Source organism: Rosa rugosa, chromosome 6 (genome assembly GCF_958449725.1).
Source record: "Rosa rugosa chromosome 6, drRosRugo1.1, whole genome shotgun sequence".
Taxonomy (NCBI): domain Eukaryota; kingdom Viridiplantae; phylum Streptophyta; class Magnoliopsida; order Rosales; family Rosaceae; genus Rosa; species Rosa rugosa.
In genome coordinates this window covers 17,036,801-17,063,172 of record NC_084825.1, presented here as the reverse complement: position 1 = coordinate 17,063,172, position 26,372 = coordinate 17,036,801, and the positions used below count along the sequence as shown (strand labels likewise).

At 38.3% G+C, this 26,372-nt stretch overlaps 2 protein-coding genes across 4 annotated transcripts; both read left to right on the top strand.

The window, feature by feature from the left end:
- The first annotated feature begins 354 nt into the window (after nucleotides 1–354).
- On the top strand, nucleotides 355–7,386 carry LOC133716300 (uncharacterized). Its single transcript, XM_062143006.1, has 6 exons — nucleotides 355–552; nucleotides 1,156–1,659; nucleotides 3,420–5,381; nucleotides 5,488–6,428; nucleotides 6,526–6,576; nucleotides 6,945–7,386. Exons 1-6 carry the CDS (start codon nucleotides 504–506, stop codon nucleotides 7,194–7,196), a joined length of 3,759 nt encoding a protein of 1,252 aa, XP_061998990.1. The 5' UTR covers nucleotides 355–503; the 3' UTR covers nucleotides 7,197–7,386.
- A 433-nt stretch (nucleotides 7,387–7,819) lies between these two features.
- LOC133717558 (uncharacterized) lies at nucleotides 7,820–11,186 on the top strand. 3 transcript variants are annotated; one of them, XM_062144281.1, is made up of 6 exons: nucleotides 7,820–8,112; nucleotides 8,774–8,843; nucleotides 9,324–9,386; nucleotides 10,069–10,307; nucleotides 10,423–10,693; nucleotides 10,860–11,019. In XM_062144281.1, the coding sequence occupies exons 1-4, from the start codon at nucleotides 7,897–7,899 to the stop codon at nucleotides 10,263–10,265; spliced, it is 546 nt and encodes a 181-aa protein (XP_062000265.1). In that variant the 5' UTR covers nucleotides 7,820–7,896; the 3' UTR covers nucleotides 10,266–10,307; nucleotides 10,423–10,693; nucleotides 10,860–11,019. The 3 variants fall into 3 exon arrangements, with proteins under 3 accessions (XP_062000265.1, XP_062000264.1, XP_062000263.1); XM_062144280.1 differs by lacking the exon at nucleotides 10,860–11,019 and adding an exon at nucleotides 11,048–11,186 and having other exon boundaries at nucleotides 7,821–8,112; nucleotides 10,069–10,290; XM_062144279.1 differs by having other exon boundaries at nucleotides 7,821–8,112; nucleotides 10,069–10,290; nucleotides 10,860–10,878.
- The last annotated feature ends 15,186 nt before the right edge of the window (nucleotides 11,187–26,372 follow it).

Genomic DNA, 26,372 nt, shown 5'->3' with positions numbered 1-26,372 from the left:
GGGAAGCAAAAAGTGGTATTTTGTGATTTAGAAGTTGGAACCATCAAAATTTTGGGCATTTTGTTATGAGAAAAATTCAGGTACGGTCCCCAAACTATTCTGCCAAGGCCAAAATGATACCCGAACTCTCAAAAGTATCAATGTGATACCCAAAGTCTTATATTGGAATCAACGTGATACTTCCGTCAAAAATCTCTAACATCTCCGTTTGTTTAGTGACGTGGCAAGCACGTGGGCCCCAAAAAAAAGGGCATAATGGACTTTTTACGTAATAGTTAACCCTAATCGAACAAAACCACATTTCGCTCCCATTTCCGTCATTTTCGATACTTCTCTCTCCTCAGTCTTCTGAAATTGATCCAAAACATACCCAATCCCTCCCAAAATCAAGATTTGACCTTTATCTCCAAAAGATTCGAAAAGTGAGAATTCCACAGTAACAGTCTGATCAAAGCAGGTCACGGACTTGATTCTGGAATCTACGACAGTGGAGGATCACTATCATGGCGAAGATGTGGGGGATATTTAGGGAGTATGGACCACCAGGCGAAAGTGAGTCCTCCAATCTATATCTTCTGTTCTATATTCGTATCCTATGTAAACGCACTTTGTCCAAAAGTTGAAAACGAGTTTGTCTCTCTTCTGGGTTTCACTGATGAACATATTGAAATGGGTTTCATTGTGCTACTTTAATAAAGAAAAGAGAAGAAAGCTTCCACCGATGAACTCATCTCCATATTAAAATGGGATTCATTGTGCTACTTTAATAAAGAAAAGAGAAGAAAGCTTCCACCGATGAACTCATCTCCATATTAAAATGGGTTTCATTGTGCTACTTTAATAAAGAAAAGAGAAGAAAGCAAATTGATTTGTCTGTTATGAGTTTTTAAACATTGCTTTGGACTGTAGTTGAATCATCATTGAACATAAACTGGGGTTTTTAAATGTTGAAATCCCCATCTGTTTTCCAGAAAATTAAATGTTGAATATTTTAAGTTATCTAAAATTTGAGTTGAAGGCACATGAAATTGCATCTCCATAGTCTGTTTTGTTGCGTGATGAAGTCATCCTTGAACATGTAACTGATGATTGAACAATGGGTTTCGAAAACTGAAGATAGGTGCTGACTTTTGTTCTTGTTTTTTTTTCTTCCAGTTCCAGAAAACTTGTATACAATGGAGATTTTTCATGGTGGTTATTTTGACAAGAAGTTGGATGGCACATGGAAGTACAAGGTTCCCAAGTTTAACAAGTTGGGGGGGAAGATATACCTTGATGGTCTAGATCCTGATTTGATCTCATGGGTGGAGATGAATAATATTGCTCATGCATTGGGGTACAGGGAGAAGCCAATCTCTTACCACTTCAAGATACCTCGAACACCACCCAATGAAGGATTCATACAGATCAAGAGTGATGGAGATGCCATAGAGATGGTGAAGATGATACCATTGAAGAAGAGGCAGATAACTGTGTACATTACAGGTGGGGGTCCTAGGAAAAAAGAAGAAGCATATGCTGAGTTTGCATTGCCACCCGATGAAGATTTTGTCAATCCTTTGAACAATCAGACTTTAAGAGAGAAGGAAAGGGCTTTTTTTGAAGCAAACTTGATGGCTAGCCAGTTATATAGTGAACGATATGGAGTAAATGCAGTTGGTGGCTCAGCTAGATGATAGGAGCATAAAGTGCGACGATATTATTGAGTATATGCCCCATTTTAGACTTGTTTCTCCCTTAAGTTTCGTGTTTTGAGTTATCGAGTCAGTTTAAGAGTCTTGTACAATGTTTGGCGTAAAATAGGCGCAAAATGGAAAATTTATGAAAAAAATCCTAACGGGATCAGGATTCCTTACCGTCGACGTTTTTGCGGTCTTTACATTAATTCCCTTTATTTTCTCTTAAAAAAATCTGATATTCTCCACCTTTTTGTAGGAAATTTAAGACGTTTGACCAAGCAATGAAGAAGGGAAATAAAGGAGAAAGACGTTTCAGCTGGAAAATAAATAAAGGAGAAAGACGTTTCAGCTGGAAAATAAATAAAGGAGAAAGACGTTTCAGCTGGAAAATAAATAAAGGAGAAAGACGTTTTCAGTTCGGGAATAAAGGAGAAAGACGTTTCAGCTGTTAAAAGACCCCATTATGAGAGGAGTTAAGGCCATAAAGGAGACGTTTTCAGTTGGAAAATTAAAGGAATTATGATGCAATCCCATCCGTCCAATGATGAAGGGTATGATCGACAAAAGCCAACCAATGCTCCCCTATAAATAGGCAACGTCCAGAACAGAATTTCTATCACTTCCTAGCCAAGATCACTTCCCGGCCTATCACTTCCTGACCAAGATCAGTTCCTTGTCTATCACTTCCTGGCCAAAAACTATTCCAAGACTCTGCCCAATTCACTCCTCAAACCTCCAACACCTACAAGACCGTGACCACCATCCATCCATCAATCTACGAAGTTCTTAGGCGCTGAGTCAAGGACGCTCCACCACCATAGTAGAGACGAGTTCATCACCTTGTTGCCAAGCCGCTGAGGAAAGCTTCAAAGTGTAACTATGACTCTACTTACAATTTTTGTTTCGGTTTTGTGTGTTTGGATTTGCGAGTTGTGTAATTGGAGACATGAAATTTTCAGAATATTTGTATTAATATTTTTGAGATTTTCAGTTTATTATTGAGTTAATTTCGAGAATTCTTTTATGATGCATGTTACAATCTTGTGCCCTTTTATGTGTTTAGGTAATTTTCAGAGTTAGGTTAATAAGTTTGCATGCTAGAATCACGCTGAGTATTCTTGTGTGTATGCTTAATTTGCCAAGGGTAATTGTTATTTGTTAAGGCGCTGAGTTAAACAAGTAGCAATTAGTTCTAAAAAGTGGTAAAAATCATGCTTTAATGATTAAACGATTCTGGAAATTACGTGTTAAATTCTATGTGTAATGGTTAATTTGCACGTGTGAGTTGATTCGAGGGTTAGATAATACTACTAGTTAAGAGAATTACGCTGAGTGTTTTCGAAAATTAGTAGTATTAGGCTTGGTAAGGACTTTTCCGATCCAAGCCTACATTAGAACGAATCAGATAAATGGATTGATCCGCTGAGGCTTTTCATTTGAGCTCTTATCTATGCATTCAAGATGGGCACAGTTTTGTAGCATGTTGAAATGGATTTTCTGTTTTTACACTTAGTAATTTCCGAGTGGTATTGGTCTAGGTTAGGGAAGTCGATCATTGAATATAGTTTTATTTGTTTTGTTTTTATTTTAAGTAGATTAGGAACCAACTTTCAAAACCCCCATTTTATTCTTTTATTTGTTAATTGACCTTTTTGTGTAGGTGTACCCTACAATCCCCGGATTGAACGATCCCTGCTTATCCTATACTGACAACTACATTTTGCAGGGTTAAATTGTGAGGCTATTTCAGCCGCATCACTAGAGTAAATGCAGAAGTAGAGGCAGAAATTATTGATCTTGCAAATGATAGTGGTTCTGCTGGCAATATTGTGGGTGAGGATAGGAGTGGAGTAAATGTGGAAGGTGGACCAAGTCAGTCCACTTTTGCTGGTTTATCTGATATTGTACCAGACATCATGGGTTCACAAGCATGTGTCGGCCAAGGTGAGGTGGGGCAGGGTGGTAATACAGCAACAAGACATGGGCATATGGGTAACTTGCAGCCCCCTAAAGCTAAACCTAGAAGGGTGAAACACACTGCTAAAAGATTGTGGCCTACATCTGCCAGGAATGCTTTGAACAAAAAACTAGAGGATATAGAGAAGAGGGCTAGAGAGGACGGTGAGAAAAGGGAAAGAGAGGAGTTTGAGAGAGCTGAGAGAGAGGCTGCCGAATTCAGAGAGAGTCAAGCTTCTGCTGCAGTTAGTGTTGAAGAAGTTGAGCAAAGGGAAAGAGAAAAAGCAGAAAAAAAAGAAAGGGAGGCTGCTGAGCAGAAGGCAAGGGAAGAAGCAAAGCTAAGAGAAAGGGAGGCTTCTGAGAAGAGAGCAACAGATGCATTGGCTGTGAGGCAACAGTTGGCTGCTGAATTAGAGAAGAGGCAAGCAGAGAAGCAAAAATCTAAGGCTGTTGGGAAGCAAACATCTAAGGCTGTTGGGAAGCAAACATCTAAGGCTGCACAAAACAAGGGGAAGGAGCCCATTCATCATAAGGCTAAGTTAAACAGAAAGGGGAAGAAGCCTAGAGAGCCAAGATATAACACAAGGCATAAAGGGCAGAAGAAGTTTGAAGCACAAGTTGAGGAGGATGAGGATAGCAGTGATGGGTCTGACTTCTATGTTGATTCAGACTATGATATTGAGAATGATGAGTGTGATGATGTTCAATTTGAAGAAAATGTCACAGAGCCGAGAGTTGTACCAGAGTATGAAGAGATGGGTTTCACTGGCTACTGTTCTGAAGAAGCTGTAGATTCAGATGACTTGCAGAGCTTGAGTGGGAGTGAATCAGAAGAGGATGAAGATGGGAATCCAATTCCTAAGAGGAGGAAGAAGGGGTTGAGGGTTAGACCTTGGATTAGGTCAGTAGATCTGAAAAATCCAAAGTTCAGGTTAGGTCTTGCATTTCCAAATTCTGCACAATTAAAGGAAGCTGTTAGGGAGTGTGCCATTAGAAACCAACTTGGGTTGTGGTTTGAGAAAAATTCCAAGAAGAAGATAGAGGTCAACTGTCAATGGGACTGTCCTTTTAGGTTGTATGCTAGCACTTCCAAGGGTGAGGGTGATACACTCATAATCAAGACACTGAACAAGAAGCATACCTGCTCTCCAGTTGAAACAAGTCATTTCTTGACTTACAGAAGAATAGCTCAAGAGGTTGCTGAGGATCTTATGGTTGATGAGAATTGGTCCAGGAAAGGGATCCACAATCATATTGAAAAGAAGTACAAGTTAGACGTTGGTGTGCAGACAATCACAAGAGCAAAAAGGGCAGCAAAGAGGATGAATGAAGGACACTATATTGATCAATACAACATGTTAGCTGCATACAGGAAGGAATTGCTTAGGAGCAATCCTGGATCCACAATTGACATAAAGACACAAATGGATGGTCCTGTAAGGAGGTTCCACAGGATGTACATCTGTTTTGCAGCATGCAAGGAGGGCTGGATGAGGGGTTGCAGGCCTATTGTTTGTTTGGATGGTTGTCATGTCAAAGGGCAGCATCCTGGACAGCTTCTAACTGCAGTTGGTATAGATGCAAATAATGGGATGTTCCCAGTTGCATATGCCTTGTGTGAGGTTGAGAACCAAGAGACATGGACCTGGTTCCTTGACTATCTGAAATGTGATTTAAGAATGGAAAGGGATAGTAGCTATGTGTTTATGACAGATAAACAAAAGGGGCTGGGAAATGCAATTGCTAGTAAGTTGGTTTCAAAAAAACTTCTTTCATTCATGTGTTTTACATTATTTCAATAACTTTTTTTTTTTGGTAAGTTAACTAACTGTTTCTTAATGCATTTGGACAGATTTGTTCCCCAATGCTGAGCATAGGCACTGTGTTAGGCATCTCTACAATAATTTCAAGTCAAAACATCCAGGAGAAGGCCTCAAGCAGTTGGTTTGGAATGCAGCTCGTTCTAGTACTCAAGTTTGGTATAACAAACACATGGATGCCTTGAGGGAGCTAGATGAGGATGCCTGGCTGTGGTTTCAAGACAAGAGTCCAGCACAATGGTCAAGGGCCTTTTTCACAGATGAATCTAAGTGTGACATTTTGCTGAACAATATGTGTGAGTCTTTTAATTCAGCTATTCTACCTGCTAGGGATAAGCCTATATTGACTATGTTGGAGAAGATTAGGATGGACATGATGGTTAGGAATGCAAATAGAAGGGTGGCGTGTGAGAAGTGGAAGGACTTGGTTGGTCCTAGGATAAAGAAGATAATTGATAAGATAGGGCAGAGAGCTACACAATACCGAGCACATAGAAGTGGGGAGTTTATTTTTCAAATAATTGGAACTGGTGAGGGAGGCAGCAAGCATGCTGTGGATTTGGGACTCCACACTTGCACATGCAAGAGGTGGCAGCTTAGTGGGATCCCTTGTGTGCATGCAATTTGTGCAATTAGATTCAAGAAACAGGAAGCAGCCTTGTATTGTGATGATTACCTCATGCCTAGCTCATATATGGAGGCCTATAACCCCATCATCTATCCCATTGCAGGGGAGGATGATTGGGAACTTGTTGACTATCCCATTGCACCTCCACCTTACAAGCAGCAAGCTGGAAGACCTAAGATGAAGAGGCATAAAGAACCAGGAGAGAAAGAAAATCACCCACCACCACCTGCTCCTAAAGAAGGGAAACTCTCTAAAGCTGGGATTAAGATGTCCTGCAAAATATGTGGCCAGCAAGGACACAACAAATTGGGTTGTCCTATAACAAAGGCCAAAAAGGCAGCAGCAGTAAGTTGTTTTCATCAACATTCTCTTCTTATTATCATCCAATTCATGTTCACAAGTTATGTTTTGTTATACTAATCCAACCAACTAATTGGAATAGGGAGAAGGAACATCAAGTGGAGCAACTCCAAACAAGAGGCAGAGAAATGAGGTTTGTGTGGTTTGAACTGCTTATGCACATGCCTAGTACTTGGTTGTGTGAATTAGGTGTTTTTGTTGACTGAAATGTTGCAATGGTTGACTGAAATTGGTATATGTGTCAACTGGTATTGAAATTGGTTGGTTGTGTTGGCTGTGTGAAATTGGTATTAAAATTGGTTGGTTCTGTTGGTTGTAATTGGTTGTGTGAAATTGGTATTAAAATTGGTTGGTTCTGTTGGTTGTGTCAAATTGGTTGGTTGTAATTGGTTGTGTGCAAAAGCTACTGTGCTAAAGTCAACTGAACTTGCAGCATTGTTGGTTGTGTTGTTGAAATGAGGCAAAGTAAGTAATTTGGTCCTTTCTTTCATTCATTTGTAGGTCAACAGAGCAGCTGCACCAAAGGGGTCTACTAACGTCAAGGACCAAGTTATCAAGTCTAGGAAAACATGGAAGAAAATCAAGCAAACTGTGGAGAGTACTTCGGGTCCCAATGTTGGTGCCTCAACATCACAATCAAATCAGCAGCCTCCCACTCAAAGTAGCCAGAATCCGGCAGCTGGGAGTGCTCAATGGAAAGCATCAGAGCCTATGCAACCAAGCCAAGCTTCATCTGAATATGCAGGATTTTAATCCAATTTGAACTATTGGTTTTTGTTATTGCTTAACGCTTACATTTTGCTAAACTATCAGTCAACATTAAGCACTTGTTGCTTATGCATTTTGCTGGACAAATTATGTATGAGTCATTTGTCAATGGATGATTCAATTCTTATGATCTTTTTCATATTAAAGTGATTGATTGAATTAGCTTTTATGTTCATATTTGTTGTTGCTTGTTCAATTTGAATTTATGTATACTGATCTTGATGGACATGGAAATAGATGGTGAATTGAGTTTGTTATAATGGTCAACATCGAGTCAAATTAGGTATAGTCATTTTGCTTCAATTTGGAGGCAAAACGGTTAAGGAACAGCAAAAAAATGGAGGGAAGAGGCGTGGGACCGGTCAAATAGGGAGGCAAAGGTATGGTTGACCGAACTGAGGGTTGTTTCTGGTATTTGCCCTTTTTTTTGGGGCCCACGTGCTTGCCACGTCACTAAACAAACGGAGATGTTAGAGATTTTTGACGGAAGTATCACGTTGATTCCAATATAAGACTTTGGGTATCACATTGATACTTTTGAGAGTTCGGGTATCATTTTGGCCTTGGCAGAATAGTTTGGGGACCGTACCTGAATTTTTCTCTTTTGTTATTTAAAATATCAGCTTTCTAACTCAACAATTCCACTTCTACACCAAACTCCCATAATGTAGAAATAAGTGTAGGAATGTGTTTTCAGCAGTCCTTACCTAAGAACACAATGTTTATTTCAACAATCTTGATTGGAACCAATAAACAAATGATAATTGTTATAACATCTCTTTATGGTCTTGATGCTGTTCTTATTTGTCTATTTATGCAGATCTGCTGTAGGAAATCAAATTATCAAGAAAAATTGTTTTTCTGGCCTGAAGTATATTGTGGTGGTATTAGGAAGACTGAGGTGAAGATTGCAGATTCTGCAGATATTGAATCAAATTCACTGTTCACTGCATGTAAAATTTTCCAGCAGTTAATTTTAATTTCTATCTATGGGGTTGTGACGGTTGATGGTTACTACATTTTCCTTTAATTACTTCTCAATCTTTTGACTTTGGACTTGGTTTGATTTATCTTTCTCTTTGCAATGTTTGTTTTATTCATTGGCTTATATGTTTGTTCGTTGCTACATTTCCAATCTATAATATAAATACAGTTTCTAAATTCTCTCTTCTTTTTTTCGTAAAGGGAAAAAAAGGGGAAAAGGAGGAGAAGATTTAAGCTTTTGGTAATGAATACCCATGTTTTGTGAAAATTTTCATTCAGGGGAAGCAACCCATGTTTGCTTATCTTTACTAGAGCTGAATTTTGATTTTGTACTCTAGCTCAGTCTGTTTTTGGTTTTCGAAATAGGGTTTGTATTGATGGTATAGATTTTATAAATGTTTAACAAGTCCTTTTAATATGGACATGTTGAAGACTTCACATTGAATGGCAATATGCTAATCATGTTTTGCATTATTCTTATGTCTCAGTTTTCTATTCCATGTTTACTTCTGCTTTATTTCGGGCTTAATCGGCATCACCATGGTTCCAAACTAACTGTTTCCAAACTTTGCAAATAGGTTGACATTCGTGTTGCAGTCAAGTTGCAGACCAGAGTTTCTTTGTTGACAGAACTCTATCAATTGAAAGGTATTGAATTTGGCTGGTTGATATGTGTCATGTTTATATGTTCTCTCTGCTTCTGTTTTGTTTTTGGTTTTTCTTTTTTTGGGGTGAAAGTATTCTTATATTATATGTCGTTGTTCTAAATTGATTATTGTCCACTTTATTAAACGTCTCTTTCTGTCTTTTAATTTTGTGATTGATATTTAGTAATTCATATGTGTAATAGATATCTTTGTTATTTAATGTTGGAATTGACATCTTTAGCTGGAAAATGGAGTTATGGACCATCATATAAACAAATAAAATGCCCAATTCAATTGTGAATTGACCAAGTGCTGCTTTCGTTTTGGAGTTTTGAATATTTTTATCTGCTGTGTTTGTGGATGGGTGAAGAGGAATGCTTGGAAATTCAATAATCATTTAAACCTCTAATGCAAGGTTCTGAATATTCCTATTATAATTTAAATAGAAATTCAATGACTAACACATTTGATTACATTTCAGGTGTTAAACTTAGTAATGCTTGGAAGAAGTTAGAGAAGAATTTAGTTATAGAATCTTTTGCTGGTAAAGTTATATACTTTTTCGAATTGCTTTCTTGTTATGATACAATTTCTTTTTTGTTAGAAGTTGAGTATCGTTTTTTTCGTTTAATTTCTTAAAGCTGAATTCTTTGATGCCTTTGATCCAGTTTGATGTTTTCAATTGGAGGTCTCAATTGGGTGTTGATGATTGTTTTCCTTAATTTTGGTACTTATTATATCTGCCCTGATGTGGGTTTGAATGTTGGTAACTTGGTAATGGAAAGTAGCTTCCTTTTGGATTAAAGGTACATTAAAGGTTTCAAGCTTTGGAACACAAATAGGCCTCTTTGATATATACCAAATCTTAAAAGAAGGAATCTTTAGATCTCAGGTTTGCATTCCACCTAGATATATAAACCCATTATCAGGTTCAGCCTCAATTTTCCCCTTTCTCCTTGCTCTCTCTACCGCTTCGTTCTCCCTCTTGAGTAGCTTCTTCAACGATTTGAAAAACAAAGATCACAATATGTTCCCCCCACTTAGTGTGTTGTATCAATATCTGATGCTACAAATATAGTTAAAGAAAGATGATTTGCAGCCATTATGGTGAGCATATATGCGATCAGAGAAATGATGATATCTGTAGTTTGGAATGTAACTGACTGATATGATTGTAATTCTTATGTGGCAAATTTATTGATTTCCTTTACTTGGTTTACTTGCAGCCCCATTTCATTCTGATATGGAGATATCTATACCTGATAAGCCATGTTCGAAAACCAAGTGCTTTCTCTTCCATCGCCTATATGAGGTCTGTGATTTTAATCTTCGACATTACAAAAGCAATACAACAGATGGTTATGCAGAAGGTGAGGCAGCGCTGGGACTCTATGCAGAGCCTAGGCCACCGGTTTCCATTTAAAACCTAAAAACCCAGAAAGCAAAATGTAATGCATACTGGGAGGTAAAACTCAAATTGTTCATGTTTGTTTTATATGGAAGCATTTTGATTACTATAGTATACATTGTTTTTCTAGGAAGTTATAAATTAACTAAATTCATTTACTACATTTCAACAGTAGTTGCAGACACAGAGAATAGCTTGGTCGGAATTGTCCCTCCAACTGTCCGCTTCATGTGGCAGCTACTGAAGCACTCTCTCTCAAATCTGAACTCTCAATACTGCAGAAGAGGGAAGAAGGGAAAGAGGAAACGAGAGGAGACAGAGATATTGAGGAGGTTTTGATTTGGGTTTTGCCGACGGGAGGAACAAAGATGCAGAGAGGAAGGAAAAGAAGATGAAGAGGGAGAGCCTTCAGCAATTAGATATGATCTGATTGAAATTCCAAGGTACGATTTTCACATTGAATCCTGTCAATTCTATGATTTTTGATGTGAGAATAATTGATTGGTTAGCTATCAAGAAGTAGATCTATAAGTTGGAAAAGCTATTGTTTTATTTTCTTCCTTTTGATTTTTGTTTCTTTTCATTCCTGCATGGTTCTTCGTTCTGGAGTTTCGGGGTTGGATTTGAGTGGGATCTGGAATTGATTTTGAGAAATTATGTTAGGTGAATAATTGAATTCTTTGGTTTAGGATTATTGGGATATAAAGTAGGGAATTGGTTTTGATTTTGATTGAGATTTTATTGATTTGGATAGGTCATTGAAAGGGTTTTCATTTTTTTTTTTTTTTTTTTTTTAGGGATGAGAAGAGTTTTGCAGCAGAATCTCAGCCAAAACAGGTTGGATTTCTAATTCCTAATGTTGTTTCTACGATCTGTTTATGTGATGTGATGTGTGAGGTACAAGTTTATTTGTGATTGGTCTTTCAAAGACCTTGAGAATTTAAGATGTTGTGGTACTATTTAGCTTCCAGTCTTTTTATGAACAAAAGTAACTGCTGCTAAGATGACAGTAAACGAAATATGATTTATACTTTTCAATTACGACACTATAATGTATTTGACCATCCATCACATTCTTTTTCTGAATCAAGTCTTACGAATTTGTCATATGGAAAGCATGAAATATGCATTTGATGATGCTGCAATAAATTTGTTTGGTGAACTACAGATGTAAAATTCAAAAAATTAGTAATTTTTCTTCCTCTAGATGGGAGATTAACAGTCTACAAACTATTTGTATGTCCCAAATCTGTGTACATTTCCTTACGCTGATTTTGAACACCAAATAATATGAAATTGAGGAATATCTTATACCTTTTTAGCAATGTGATGACCCATTTAGTGGTTAAGTTTACAAGTCATGGTCAAGTCTTATTCAGGCCGATATCACATATATCTCATTCGTTGACTGTGATACGCTCAAAGCAAGCGCATAATTTAACCCTGAAATGTCATTAGTAGTATAAGTAAATAGGGATCGTTCTATTCCGAGGATTGAGGGTACACCTGTCATTGTCAAACAAATAAACAATTAAAATTAAAACAAAGTATAATATTTACAAAGATAAAACAAAGTATATACATATTTACGAAATTAAGGGGGGATTTAGGTTTTGGTTTCTGAAAATTAAAATAATTGAAACAAATAAAACTATACAAACACTTATACAAGAATGGAACATATGAAACAAAGATCAAAACCAAATTCATAATCAAATTCGATTCAACCCTATTATTGTTCATCTTAAGTCATGAGAAGGAAGTTGATCATGTGAAACATTTGAAGCAAACGATTTCCCATATTTTACTTTTCAATGCTAATTAGCCTAAGTGAAAGTGTAAGACCCCGGAAATTTGTTATTAATTCCTAAATGTTTCCTGGGAGTAATAAAGTGTTCGTTTGTACGAGTTCGTGGTTCGAGGGTGGAGCGGAAGTGTTTCGGACGAATTTTTATTCGGAAAGTATGATTTTAGGGGGTTACGAAGTTTGACTTTTTGTACGTTAGGATTCTGTGAAAACTTCCTTCACGGATATTGTAGAGTGCGTCGATACGAGTTCGTGAACATGTGGAACGCGAAAATCGGAGTTCGTATGAAGAAGTTATGGCCGTCGGAAAAAGTTTCCATTTTGGTATATATGGGATTTTTCCGAAAATTAATCAGAAAATCTGAAGTTTCCATTTTGGGAAACTTTTCTCTCTCTTCGGTCCCGAGCTTAGTTTCGCCTTCTCACCTTCGCCGGCCGATTTCTTCCTCCTCCGGCCACCTTTTACCTCCTGCTCTCCTCAGTCCCCTCTACACGTCTGTGGTGGTGATTCGTCGTGGGAAGCACCGTAGACGACGCTACAAGGCCGGGAAGTTTGGCGGCGGCGATGCTTCGAACCCAGATCGGAGATCACTTTTCCGGCCACCATAGCCGGTGATTCTTGAGGGCTTTTGCAGCCCATAGGACGTTGATGCTTCCCTCCAAGCGGCTTGCAACGATTCAAAGTGTGGAGGTCGAATTTTGAAGATTGTGATTCTAGGGTTCATCGGTTTTCAAAACTTGCGAGGTAAATTCCGGCCAAATGGCTTTGATTCTGACTTTGTGCTAGTTATGAATGTTTCAATTGGAGTTGAGATGAAAAACTTTGATGTTGGAAGTTTTGTAAAATTTTGACTTTAGTTTGGTGGCGGTGTCGCCACTGTGGTGGTGGTTTCCGGCGGCCTCCGGCCACCTCTGGGGCAGTTTTTGCTCCTCAGTGCGATCTACTCGTCGATACGAGCATTTCGATATATAGTTTGTAATTTTTGGAAATCGTATGAGCATGTTATGAATTTTCCAAGTTTTAGGGTTTTCGGTTCGATCGGTTTTCGATCCGTGAGGATTCAGCCGTCCAATTGACTTGTAATTTTTTTATATTGATCGTATAAGTATTCCGAAGGCCTCGGGTGGTCTCAGATGAAGTTTCGCCTCGATTGGCATTACTTTTGGGGATTTTAGTTCAACGGGGGTTTGAACTTTAATCGTTTTCGATCCGTATACTAAATTGTGATGCATTCTACTTAGGTGATTGATGGAGTGTGTTTTGTACTTTATCTCGGCTGTAAGAGAAGACGCAGCGGGATTTAGAGGTGAGTAAATCTCACGGTGTTTCGGTTGATAAAGTAGTTATGTTTTAATTTAGTAGATTTAATTGTTAGCATGCAAAATCATATTTATCAAAATAAATTATTTGTTTTAAAATATATGAACTTGATCGACAACGGTTCATGGGTAAGTTAAAACAATGTTTTGATATAAAATGATTTTCGAGAGGAATAATTTATAAAACTATAGTTGGTATTAGTGGTCATTCCTGCGAGAATGACTACGTATATATATATTTACGTGGAATATATATATTGAATGGTGTGACATTGGTGAAGTAATGAGTGAGAGTTGATTGAATTGTTATTTCGAGCATTTCTCTTACGAGCATACAATTATCATGATATGTTGATTATTGTGTAAAAGTGTGTTTTGCTTGAGGAAAGTATTTGAGTCGTGGGATTTGTTTTAAATGTTTTGTTCTGAGGATGGGGGCGTCCAAAGTTCGACGGTTTAATGATAACCGAAGTATGATTGTTCTGAGGGCGTCCAAAGTTCGACGGTTTAATGATAACCGAAGTAGGATTGTTCTGAGGACGAGGGCGTCCAAAGTTCAACGGTTTAATGATAATCGAAGTAGGATTGTTCTGAGGACGGGGGCATCCAAAGTTCGACGGTTTAATGATAACCGAAGTAGGATTGTTCTGAGGACGGGGGGTCCAAAGTTCGACGGTTTAATGATAACCGAAGTAGGATTGTTCTGAGGACGGGGGCGTCTAAAGTTCGACAGTTTAATAGTAACCGAAGTGCAAGACTCTATAAATGCGGTGGTGTTGATGGGTGATCATCTACTTTAGTCTGAGTTGATGGGTGAACATCGACTATCGACTTTAGTTTGGAGTTGATGAGTGATCATTGACTTTAGTGTGAGTTGTTGGACTTCCTCATTGATTTTCCTTTCCTTCTAATTGTTTGCTTTTAATGTAATCTCCTGAACTAAGTTATATGCAGGGATTACTATTTTCTGAATTAATTGGTTTTATCGTAATCTCCTGAACTAATTTTCTAAGCAGGGATTACTGGTTTTATTTACTTTAATGATGTGAGTGCAGTTGTGGTTGAGACTCGTGGTGAGTCAAGAAATGTTTTATCACGTCATTGTGGTGATAAGTGCTTTATGTTGAGAGGAAAGAAGTGTGATTTCGTGGTTGTGTTGTCAAGACTGAAAATGATTTGAAACGTCACTGAGGTGACAACTACTTTTGTTGAGTTAAATGAAGGTTGATTTTGTAGTTCGTTGTTTTTTAAAGTGTGTAAAACATAATTGAGTTTAATTGATTCGTTGAAGTATTGTGAAATTGGATGCTTGAGTCGAGAGTCAGAGCATGTTGATTTTGATATGAGTTAACTTACGTGAGCATGATATTGAAGGATGGTTTTGTATGTTTGGTTGTGTTTTGTGAAATTAAATGTTGTTGCTTTAATTCTTCTCACGAATTGAGAGATTATAAGCATGCGTGACGTGAGTCACTTTATTTGAGTTTACTCATACGGGCTGAAAGGCTTACCGGGTTTGTTGTTTACATTCCCGGTGCACTATTCTATGGTGTAGGGGTTATTGTGCAGGTTTGAATATCAAGTGATCATTATCAAAGTTGAGGTGTACGTTCGATGGCGTGGACGTTGAAGGGTGCTCTTAGTTTTAAGTCTTCCGCTGGGTAGTGAGTTGTGGTGGGTGTGTTTACTTATTGAATTGTCATTCAGTTTGATTTGTAAACTATTTGTAATGTAATATGTGACTCTAAAGAATGAGTCGATATTGACATTGTGAGTTCAGTTTGTTTGTCGCTTAGTTTATTTGAAAAATTTTCTAAGAGTCTTCTTTTGTATTGTTTGTTCTCGCGTTTCGGATTTGAATTTAATTATTCAAAAATTCAGGGCGTGACAGAAAGCACAAAGACTAATCCTATCAAACATGTAATCAAGCCCTAGAAAGCTAGTCAATCATAACATGTTTAACGCATGAAACACATAGAAAGGCTATCAACTCAAGTGTGCAACTTAGTATGAAAAAGTCCACCTAATTGCAATCCTTTTTAATTGAACTCGATTTTTGTCCAAAACCTTTACTACTCTTGATTTTAAGTTCACAAAACAAAAAGTTGAATCATGTTCTTAATATCTAGCACCAATTACATGCAAATCCTATAAATGTCGACCCAAATAAGATAAACATATAAAAGTTTTCTGTAAAGCAAATTCAATTAAACATTCTCACATAAGCAACTTAAGAATCACAATTATAAGAATCTGAAATTTATTCAATCATAAAAATCTGAAATTAAACTTTGTTCAAATATCATTGTCAACTAGAACAATTCTAACGAAATCAAACAAGGTTACAAAGAAAGAGGTTGAATTACACCGTGAGATGGAGATGGGGATGAAAGATAAAACATATGGAGTCTTGAATCTCGAAAGCAAGCTTCAAGGTGGAGAATGGATGGTGATGCTCACGGCTTGGTTCTTCTTCTTCTTCTTCTTCCTTGCTTGAAACGTTGAATGCCCTAGAGGATGAAGAGAGCTTTCGCGTGTATATTAAATTTCTGAATTATGGGGAGGTGCTTGAGACGTCTAGGGTGTAGAGTATATATAGGGGACGAATTCCTTGCTCTCCAAGCCGTGATATTCTTCTTAATATTCCATGGAATTAATCTGAAAATGCCACATAATTTCCTCCAATAATAGCTTGCCACATAAGCCCTATGACATGGTCCAACCAATCACAAAACTCCATTTTAATTCCCTAATATCTTGGCCGAAATACCTTGAGATAATTTCTGATTTTGTAGTTCAATTTCGGCCAAACTTCCTTTAGAGAAAATAGGGAACGAATCTAGACACCATTTAGAGCTTTTTGTGTTCAACACATATTCTCTTTCCTTTAAAATCTCCCAAGAAAATCTCTATCGAAATTTCTTTATATTTTCTGATTTTTCTCACGGCAAACTCCTTTTCTCTCTTGATTTTTCACGGCAAACTCCCTCTAGGATTTGTTCCATGCGTCACAACCCTAATCCCATGGGCCTTGATCCATTTTGCCGAAAATCCAATTCAATCCATGGAGTTCTTGGGCCTTGTTGCGTCATCTTCAAGCTTTGTCACCCTCCAACGTCATGACACTTCATTTTTCCATTTCTTTTTCATGGTTGCGTTGGAAACTTCATTGGTAAGCTCTCCTCCATTTCGCAGGGTTTCCTGGTTGGAACAGGAAAGCTCATTTCTTCATTTCTGCTCAATTGTGTGACCCTGTGTGTCTCATTTTTGCTCCCCTTAACGTTCGCAAGCTCCTCTTTCCATTTGTGAGTTCATTTCCACTTTTTAGCTCTGAGGTCCTGAAAATAGAAACTGTTAATGAAAAATAGAAACTTTCCTAAAATGAAAAATGGCAACTTTCCTAAACTGAAATGGGAAACTTTCTAAAATTGAAAAATAGAAACTACCGAAAATGGAAACTTACTAAAAATGACAAATAGAAACTACAAATATGGAAACTTTCTACAAATAGGAACTTTCCCAATCGAAGAATGGAAACTTTCCTAAACAGAGTTTTATTAAGGAAATAACGCAAGAAATGTAAGGAAATGCAGTTAAAACGTCGCATTAAAATGCTCCTATCAGACTGCTCAAAACCACTTAATTGTCAGATAAACATATCTTGAATCATCTAACACAAAATGTATATGCAGGGGCTTATTCCATAGCAAAAGCATATGAGTTGGCAGCACTTAAGTAGTGGGGAACATCAACTTTTACAAATTTTCCAATGTCGGATTATGAGAATGAAATTGATCTGTTGAACACTAACAAAAAGAAGAGTACTTGGCCTATCTAAGAAGCTATTTATTCATCTTCAAATTAATAAGCAGTTGAGCAGCCTGCCTTAACTATTGTAAAAATTTCAAGAGATGAATTTGATCTGTCTATTTACTAATTGTTTGATAGCTTTTTGTTCAAACCTGTTACATATCAAATTCATACTAAATTGCTCTCTATAAATGAGTGGATGCAAAATGACACATCTTTAATTTTTCATTTGTGTTTGATTAAGTATTTACTAGCAATATATAGCTCTCCATGTACCCTTTCAAATTCTAAGGCAGTTGCAATTTTACAGGAATTGGAAACAAAAACCCATTTTAATGTTTGAAAAAAGAAAAGGTCATCGCAAGGACCCAGTGGTGGAACAAGAAGAGGAGGAAGAAGCTGCATATATACAAAAGGAAAATGGTAGCGAAATGGGCATTCACTCACCCACAGCAAAGCGCGGGCTGTATCACTTGTAAAAATAAGATAGATAGAAGGATGTGATGCATCGCATCAAGGGTAACCATGACATTCAAGGTTCTCCACACAAATCTAAAATCACATGGAATGATGATGATTAATTCAAATGATGCTTCAAATATTTTGTCGGAATTCCATTTAGCATTAAGAGGTCGAAAAGAAAGCTAAATTGATTGTCATAAAATAGTAGTCAAACCCTAAGCAAAAACAAGAAGAAGAAAGAATACTTAGTTTTTGGCTACCCCATACTAGTCTCAAACCTTATGCCTTGTTAGGGCCATAAGTGCTCAAAACTAAATGTTTTATGTTTCGACAATCGATAGTAACACACTCTAGCAACCATCACCACAAATAATAAGGTCGAAAAGAGTACTTGTGATAACAATTACCCTACCCAACAATTCCGAATACTATTCCGACAATCAAGGGTAATAATACTCAAAATTGGGTGATTGGAGGACCACAATCTAAGAAATCCAAATGGAAATAGAGATATGCAATGGGCAAATTCCACCATACTCATGTCATAATCTAAATTGAAATATAAATTCCCCAATTTAATATTCTAATTCCAACACACCAAACATAGATTAAGAAGGGGAAAACCTAAACCATACATCTAGAGTGAAGAAATTAAAGCAAGAGTACACAAATCATATGAATAAACATCAATTTTATTAATTCCTCAACAAAACCATACAAAACTAAACTTGGGTTCCAAAACCCTAAAACCATGAAAGGTCACACACAAGTATATATCAATACACATCAAACAATTCCATAAGCAAGAAATAAGAGAGAGAAAGAAGAGGGAAAGAGAGGAGAAATCCATGAAAGTTAAGGCAAAGCTTGTCACTAGCTATTGCCATAACTTCATGGCTTCTCTTGCTACCCTTATGAAGTCATGGTGTAGAGATGGTGGCCTAGATACCGGAAATGTGTGTGTCTCTTCCTTGTGCAGGCTTACATGTGAAGAATGGGGGATGAAGAAGAGAAGAAGAGGTGAGAAGGGAGAGAAGTCCCAAATTCGGCCAAAAGGCCTAGGGTGAAGAAAAATGGGTCTTAAGCTTGTGAAATGTGTGTGCAAAGGTGCTTAAATACCCCCTTGTGTAATACCCGAAAAAATCCAAATTAAATTCCGTGGATTTTTAGAAATGATTTCACGATAGTAGGAGCGAGTACGAAGCTTGGAGAAGTCGTGGAATTAGTTCGAACGATTTTATTTTCGAAAACGAACGTTTTTAGGGGGTCAACAAAGTTGACTTTTTATACGTTCAAAATTTGGGAAAACTTCCTTCATGAAAGTTGTAGAGCTCGTCGATACGAGTTCGTGGACATGTGGAACGCAATATTCGGAGTTCGTATGATTAAGTTATGAATATTTTAAAATTGGGTTTTTTCTATAAATAGAGAAATTTTCCAAATTCTTTCATTAAGGACGAAACTTTTCCCTTTTTGCTAAATAGTCCCTCCGGTTCTCTCTCTCTCTCGATCGAAAACCCTCAGACCCGGAACTATTCGACTGACCCGACCCGGACCCATCTCCGGCCTCCGGCGTCCTCCGGCCACGACCCGGCCCTCCTTGTGATCGCCGCAAGCCGCCCAGTCGCCTGGTGCCACTTTCTTGCACCGCCGTTGCCCCCAAACCTGGATCGAAGCGACCCCAGGCGAAGTAACCGACCCGACCGGATCTCATCGACGCCGGCGTTGCACGGGCCGATCCTCCCCATTTTCGTGATCTCCTCCTTCCCCTGATCATCCTCATATCCTCCTTGCTTGACGATTTGGAGTGTGGAGTGAAAGATCACGAGTTGAAGATTTCGACGTCCCTGATTCAATCTGGAATCTGATCAGACGCACGAGATTAATCCAACTTCAACGCTTGATCTAGGACGATCTAGGCCGAACCAGGCTTAGCTCCAGGTATGAAAGTCGACCACCCTTTCATTTTGAACCAGTTTGTAGTTGGTCACTTTGCCATCTGAGGTGGTTGACCGGCGTTGACCGCCCACTGACCACCGTTTGTGGCGGCGCATCAGACCATATTTCGAGTTTTCATTATCTAGGCGATGATCTATGCATCCATACGAGCGTTTTGATATATAACATGGTCATGTTAGAAAAAGTTGATAAATAGTGGATTTACGTTTTGACGTTACTATTTAACGTTTTTACGTTTATCTTCGGGTTACGATCTGTGAAGATCTGACCATCGGTTTTGCTTCAATTTTGGATATGTTGATCGTATGACTGTCCCGGTGACCTTGTGAGGTCACGGGCGAAGATCCGACCGTTGGATCTTCGTATAATTGAGAAATAGTGATTCGGAAGGCGATTTGTGAGAATCTGACCGTCGGATTTTCATATAATTTTGTGGAGATGTTAGTAAAGGCGATTCAGGAAGATCTGACCGTTGGATCTTCGTGATAATTTTGGAGGATGATCCTAAAGGCGATCCGTGAGGATCCGACCGTTGGATCATCATTAAATTCAGATCCGACCGTTGGATCATCGTTTAATTTGAATCTGAGCGTTGGATCGTCGTTTAATTACATATTTGAGTTGTTGGCTAAGTCAAGATCATTATTGGACTAGGTGATTGACGGTTTGAGTTGGTGGACGATTATGGATCGTATTTTGAGCTGAATTGAAGACGCAGCGGGATTATCGAGGTGAGTAAACCTCACGTGGTTCATATTACGAACCCAATATATTTAATTGCTTTATTTTGCAATCATATGAACTATTGTTGGTGTATTAGACATTCCTGTGTGAATGTCTGTATATATATTATTACGTGAAATAATATGTATTGTTGGAGTTGTGTTGAGTTTATTGTTGAGAAACAATATATTGTGAGAGGTATTGAGTTTATTGTTGAGAAACAATATATTGTGAGAGGTGTTGAGTTTTATTGTTGAGGAACAATAAATTGTTGTGATCTGTGGAGATCACTAGGTCACGAGGTGACCATGGCATCTATTAGTGAATCACGCTCTCGTACCGGGCTGGTGGTTATTAATAGTATTAAATCGTAATCACGTCTGTGGCCGGACGAGTGGTTACGTTCAGTTAGAGCTCTAGTCTGTCTGCCAAATGTGGAGTGAACTTATGAGTGAAATTGAGAGTAACTCATAAGTGTCAATATATATATGGTAACCTTATGAGGGAAATTGAGAGTAACTCATAAGGGTCTATATATATATATGAGTCTGTCTACCAAATGTTGGGAAATCTTATGAGCGAATTTGAGAGTAACTCATAAGTGTCTATATATATATATGAGAGTGAGTGATCTTATGAGCTAAATTGAGAGTAACTCATAAGTGTCTATATATATATATGAGAGTGAGTGATCTTATGAGCTAAATTGAGAGTAACTCATAAGTGTCTATATATATATATGAGAGTGAGAAAGTAACGTGGGTTTGTGGTAGTCTTGAAATCTAATAAATCAACAGTTCTTTCTTGTTTACTCATACTGGCTGTAAAAAGCTTACCGGGTTTTGTGTTGTTGCAACTCCCGGTACACTATTCAAATTGTGTAGCGGGTAATCCTACAGGACAGGAGAACCAGGACGGTGATCGTGCGGTTAGAGCAATTGTTAGAGTTTTACAACAATTGTAAGTTGTGAGGTGTGTTATGCTCATTTGAGCTTTATAATATATTGTGAGAGTGAATTGTAATAATGAACTCGAAGTTTCGAGATTTGGTTTTTTGTAATTGTAATTATTCAGGTTTCGGATTTGAATTTATTATTCAAAATTCGGGGCGTGACAGTTTGGTATCAGAGCGTAAGGTGCATATTTGGTGATGTGTCAATACCTTCCGAGTGATGGCCCGTCTGCAGCGGATCCCCATCGTGTGCTCTTCGGTATTGGCTAAGTCATTGGGTATGCGTGAGTGTTGGGAGTTGTTTAGGCCGCTAGGTCGTTTTAGGAACGTGAATACCTTCCCTATAGTATTGACTTGGTTAATATGAATTTGTATTTGACTTATACTGTGTTTTAGGTGTTATACATGTATTAGCCAAGCATACTATACTCCTTAGGTGATGGAGATTCGAAGGGGTTGTACTTAGAACCTTACAGTTGTCTTGTAGGTTCGTATTGGAATAAGTTCAGTGGCCGCGAGTTACAATCCTTGAGGAATAGAAACCTCTTGATTCAACTCTGTTAAGTCAACGAGGATTGTTTTATGGAAATGAGGTTCTTTTGATTGTTGAAGTGTTTGGTTGAAGGCATGGTGTGGACCTATGCTCGTCTGTAATGTGGATACGAGTATTAATCGATAGTAATTTTGCCTTTTTAAGTTGGATATACTAATGTTTTTGAATAGATTCTTGACTCATGTGGAGTTGTGAGTAGTGTTGCGGTTAGGGAAGGAATTATTGTGGTTAATTCTTCCATGTGTTTGTAAGTTGTTGAGCAGAGTTTGAGGTGCGAGAACGGAGTTTGATCTTGTGTTTGAGTGATTGAGACGAACGACTATATATTTAAGTTATCTACAAGTACCTATAATCATAAGGGTTATTGAAGTGGGACTAGTAGTAATTTTAGTGATTCTAAAATTGAATCGAGTTCGAGGAACGTGTTTTATATACGTGGTTGATGTTGCGAGCATCATTTTTGATTGATATTTTGCGTTTCACAAAGACAACTGGATTGGAAATTCTCCATTTGGACACCTTGGTCTGTTGACCTGACTATGACTTGTGGACATAGTTTTATTTAAGTGAAGGAAATTGATTTTGTGAACTAGTTTTCTTAAGTTTTGGATCGTAGTATGGAGTTGGACTGAAGTGAATTTGAGGTTGTTTGTGTTTTAAGTTTAAGTAGGCGGGACACTTAAAGTTTTGAAATGGAGTTGATTTTGGTGTAATTAATTGGGAAAGTTAGAATCAGTTCTTGTGAAGGATGTTGGATGAGAGTGTGTGCCTTTGGTGATTGATCTTAGGTGATATAGTTAAACGCAATTTCGGATATTGATTTTAGTGACTTTGTTAGGTATATCCATAGTGGTTCAAGTGAATTACTATGTGATATGGAGTTTGATTCGGTTTCTAAATCGTAAATTCATAGGGTATGAATTGTGGTAAGTTTAATGGAGCAATTAATAGAGGAAATGGTTGAGATTTTATAAGATTTGTATGGGTAACTCTAAGGATGTGGGTTTTTCCTAGCTAACTCAGGATGTGTTTAGCTTTATTAAACCCTAATTCTAACGACGAAATTGTTTGTGTTTGGTTTGACTCAGAGGATACTAGCTAGACCTCGATGCGACTTATTTGATTGTTGGATTCTTTTTGAGTGATTGTTTTTATTGCATCATTATGAAAGATGTGTGCAGTAGAGTTGTTTATGGTTTTGAAAATAGTATTGGGTGACCAAGGTTCGATCCTTGGTGTTGTTGTTGGTTAAACAAAAAGAAAAGAAAACATGCACACCATCTTATTGATTTTATATTACAAAAAAAAAAAAAAAAAAAAAAACGAGGACTATGCTATACTAAGCCTAGTCAGCAGCTCCGGATGGATTTAGGCTGAGCTCAAGAGAAACGTTTGAGCCACTGTGGTAACCGCCTGAGCCACCAGAATAGTAACCAAAAGCGCTACCTTCCTCGGAAGTAGCCTTCAGGTTACCAAAGACGTCCTCGCCGTGCACGGGGAACAGAGGAAGAGTTTGAACCTCCTGGTGATCTCCTCCTCGTTGTTGCAGGGATGTTTGTCCTCCTGTTGTGCCAAAAGAGTTGTACTGGTATTAGTGTTGAAGTGTGAGGAAGAATACGAAACAAAATTTAAGTAAATAAATCCTTCATTACCAGTAGAATAGGTGGAACCAAAGTTGAGATCAATGGATCTACCATCATCAGTAGAACTAGTGGACCCAAAATTGATGTCAATGGATCCACCAGCTGGCCCAAAATTGATGTCGATGGATCCACTAGCACCAGTAGAACCAGTGGACCCAAAATTGAGATCAATGGATCTACCAGTACCAAGAGAACTAGTTCCCATGGGCACTGGAGCAGCCTGATTACACCTATTCATCTGCTTCTCTCGAGCCCTGACGTTCTGGAACCAAAAGTAAATGTTCTTACCCTCAACATACCCATACTGGTTCAGCTGGAGACAGATCTCGTGAATCTGCTCTGTAGTTGGGCACTTAAATCCCTTGACATAGTAAAGATCCTTGAGGATTCTTATTTGTTCTGGAGTAGGAATCCACCTGGTACGGCTTCGCCAGAAATCCATGTTGGCACTACTTCCAGCTGCTTGGGTGTTTCCTCCCTCCTCTGTTGGTTGCTGTTGTTGTGGTTCCATTTGTTGCGGGGTTTGGAGCTCCATTAGTTGCAGAGTTCGTGGCTCTTGGGTCATGGGGTGAGAGGATGTGGAAATCGAGGAATACATGGTTTAGTGTTTGAGGGAGATTTTGTTAGAAGGATTGGAGTTGTTGAACTGGTGATTGGAGATCTGAGATTCTCAGAGGAAAGATGAGATCGAATCTTCAAATGGAAGAAAAGATCTGAGAAAGAAGGATTGAAGATTTGGAGGAAAATATTGAAGATCTGAAAGTTCAGAGGAAAGATGGGATTGAATCAACTAGATGGGAGAGAAGATCAGAAGAGAAGGATTGAAATTGATGAAGAAAGGATTTGAGAAGAGAAAGGCTGAAGAGTTGAGAGAGAAAGACTTGAGCTCGGAAGAAAAATTTCTTTTCTTTTGGAGTGAACAGTTTTTCTCCAGAATGCACCTATTTATAGAACAAGGTGAGCAGATCTCCACCGTTGGATGAACGATCTCAGAATTTGAATCCACGCGTTGGATTAAAGTCGCCCCGAAACCCGGAAAAGCTGTTGGCGCGTGTTGAGCGTGTAAGGGGACAGGCCGAACCTCGAGACGCTGTGGCAGACAGCTTTAGCCGAAAGTGATTTGCTTTCCGTAAATCACGGAAGAGACGTGTCGTGGCACGTGGAGTGTACCGACAGTTTGTTGTTATTCTATCGCTTATGATAGAATAAATAAAAGAAGTTGCATGGATAGTAACGAGAGCAGCTGGTGCTCTAGTGGTTGAAGAGCAAGGCTCATGTACAAGAGGTCAGAGGTTCGAACCTTGCCTCTCGTTTATTTTTATTATGTTCGCTTATGACATAATAAGTAAAACATTTGTACACATTATATTAAGCACAGCTTGTGCTCCAGTGGTTGGTGGGCAAAGCCCTTGTGCAGCAGGTTAAGGTTTCGAACCTTGCCTCCCCCGTTATTTTATTTATGTCGCTTATGACATAATAAATATAACACGTGAGCATATATTAATGAAGGCAGCTCTTGCTTCAGTGGTTGGGAGCAAAACCTTCGTGTTTGAGGTCGGGAGTTCGAACCTTACCTCTTACAAATATTTTTGGATCTCGTATATGCTTGATATACGACGTATATACGGTATGTACGGTATACATACGTATATACGGTCTGTACGGTATGCATACGAATATACAGTTGTACGGTATGCATACGTATATACGGTCTGTACGGTATGCATACGAATATACAGTTGTACGGTATGCATACGTATATACGATCTGTACGGTATGCATACGTATATACGGTATGTACAATTTCATACCGTAGCCGAGCTGGAAGTTGGTGGGCCGATTGGTAGGCCCAAATAGTAAGCCCAAATAGTAAGCCCAAATAGTAAGCCCGAATGGTAGGCCCAAATGGTAGGCCCAAATGGTAAGCCCAATTGTTCGGCCCGAATAGTAGGCCCAAATGTTAAACCCAAAGTGGTTTGGGCCGGTTCGAAATGTGGATGGTCCGATTTCTTCAGGCCCAATTGGCCAGCCCTAGTGCTTAACCCAAGGATTGAGCAAGCCCAAGTCATCATCATTGGATGACATAATTTATTGGCGTGCTTTTGGGGATGATTTGTTTTGAGTGATGCATCTTAAGTTTTACTATGGAGATTTACCGTGATGCTAATTGAGTAGCGAAACACTTTGTGAGAGTGTTTACTGTGCTTGTATGCCAGTACAGAGTGATGATCTATGTGAAGATCTATGTGATGATCTATGTGAAGATCTATGTGAGGATCTATGAGATGATCCATGTGATGATTTTGTGTAATTGATGTGGATTGATGTTGAACAGTTGTGTTGTGCGTTTACGTTTGTGATGAAAGGATTTAGTGGCCATAGGAATGTATTTTTATACAAAGGGTTGAGGCTCTGTAGATTACTACAGATTTGGAAAAGATGGAGATTCTATGGTTAGGTCAACCTTAATCGAGAGGAATTGACTTACGCTCAAATTTCGGGACGAAATTTCTTTAAGGAGGGTAGATTGTAATACCCGAAAAAATCCAAATTAAATTCCGTGGATTTTTAGAAATGATTTCACGATAGTAGGAGCGAGTACGAAGCTTGGAGAAGTCGTGGAATTAGTTCGAACGATTTTATTTTCGAAAACGAACGTTTTTAGGGGGTCAACAAAGTTGACTTTTTATACGTTCAAAATTTGGGAAAACTTCCTTCATGAAAGTTGTAGAGCTCGTCGATACGAGTTCGTGGACATGTGGAACGCAATATTCGGAGTTCGTATGATTAAGTTATGAATATTTTAAAATTGGGTTTTTTCTATAAATAGAGAAATTTTCCAAATTCTTTCATTAAGGACGAAACTTTTCCCTTTTTGCTAAATAGTCCCTCC

What these genes read in the sequence shown, in the direction of transcription:
- LOC133717558 (XM_062144280.1), top strand. Translation starts at nt 7,897, where the DNA reads ATGTGTTTTCAGCAGTCCTTACCTAAGAACACAATGTTTATTTCAACA. An exon ending in GTGGTATTAGGAAGACTGAG is followed by an intron (nt 8,113 to 8,773) that starts GTGAAGATTGCA and finishes CTTTGCAAATAG; the next exon opens with GTTGACATTCGTGTTGCAGT. An exon ending in AGTTATAGAATCTTTTGCTG is followed by an intron (nt 9,387 to 10,068) that starts GTAAAGTTATAT and finishes GTTTACTTGCAG; the next exon opens with CCCCATTTCATTCTGATATG.
- LOC133716300 (XM_062143006.1), top strand. Translation starts at nt 504, where the DNA reads ATGGCGAAGATGTGGGGGATATTTAGGGAGTATGGACCACCAGGCGAA. An exon ending in GCTGGGAAATGCAATTGCTA is followed by an intron (nt 5,382 to 5,487) that starts GTAAGTTGGTTT and finishes GCATTTGGACAG; the next exon opens with ATTTGTTCCCCAATGCTGAG. An exon ending in ACAAGAGGCAGAGAAATGAG is followed by an intron (nt 6,577 to 6,944) that starts GTTTGTGTGGTT and finishes ATTCATTTGTAG; the next exon opens with GTCAACAGAGCAGCTGCACC.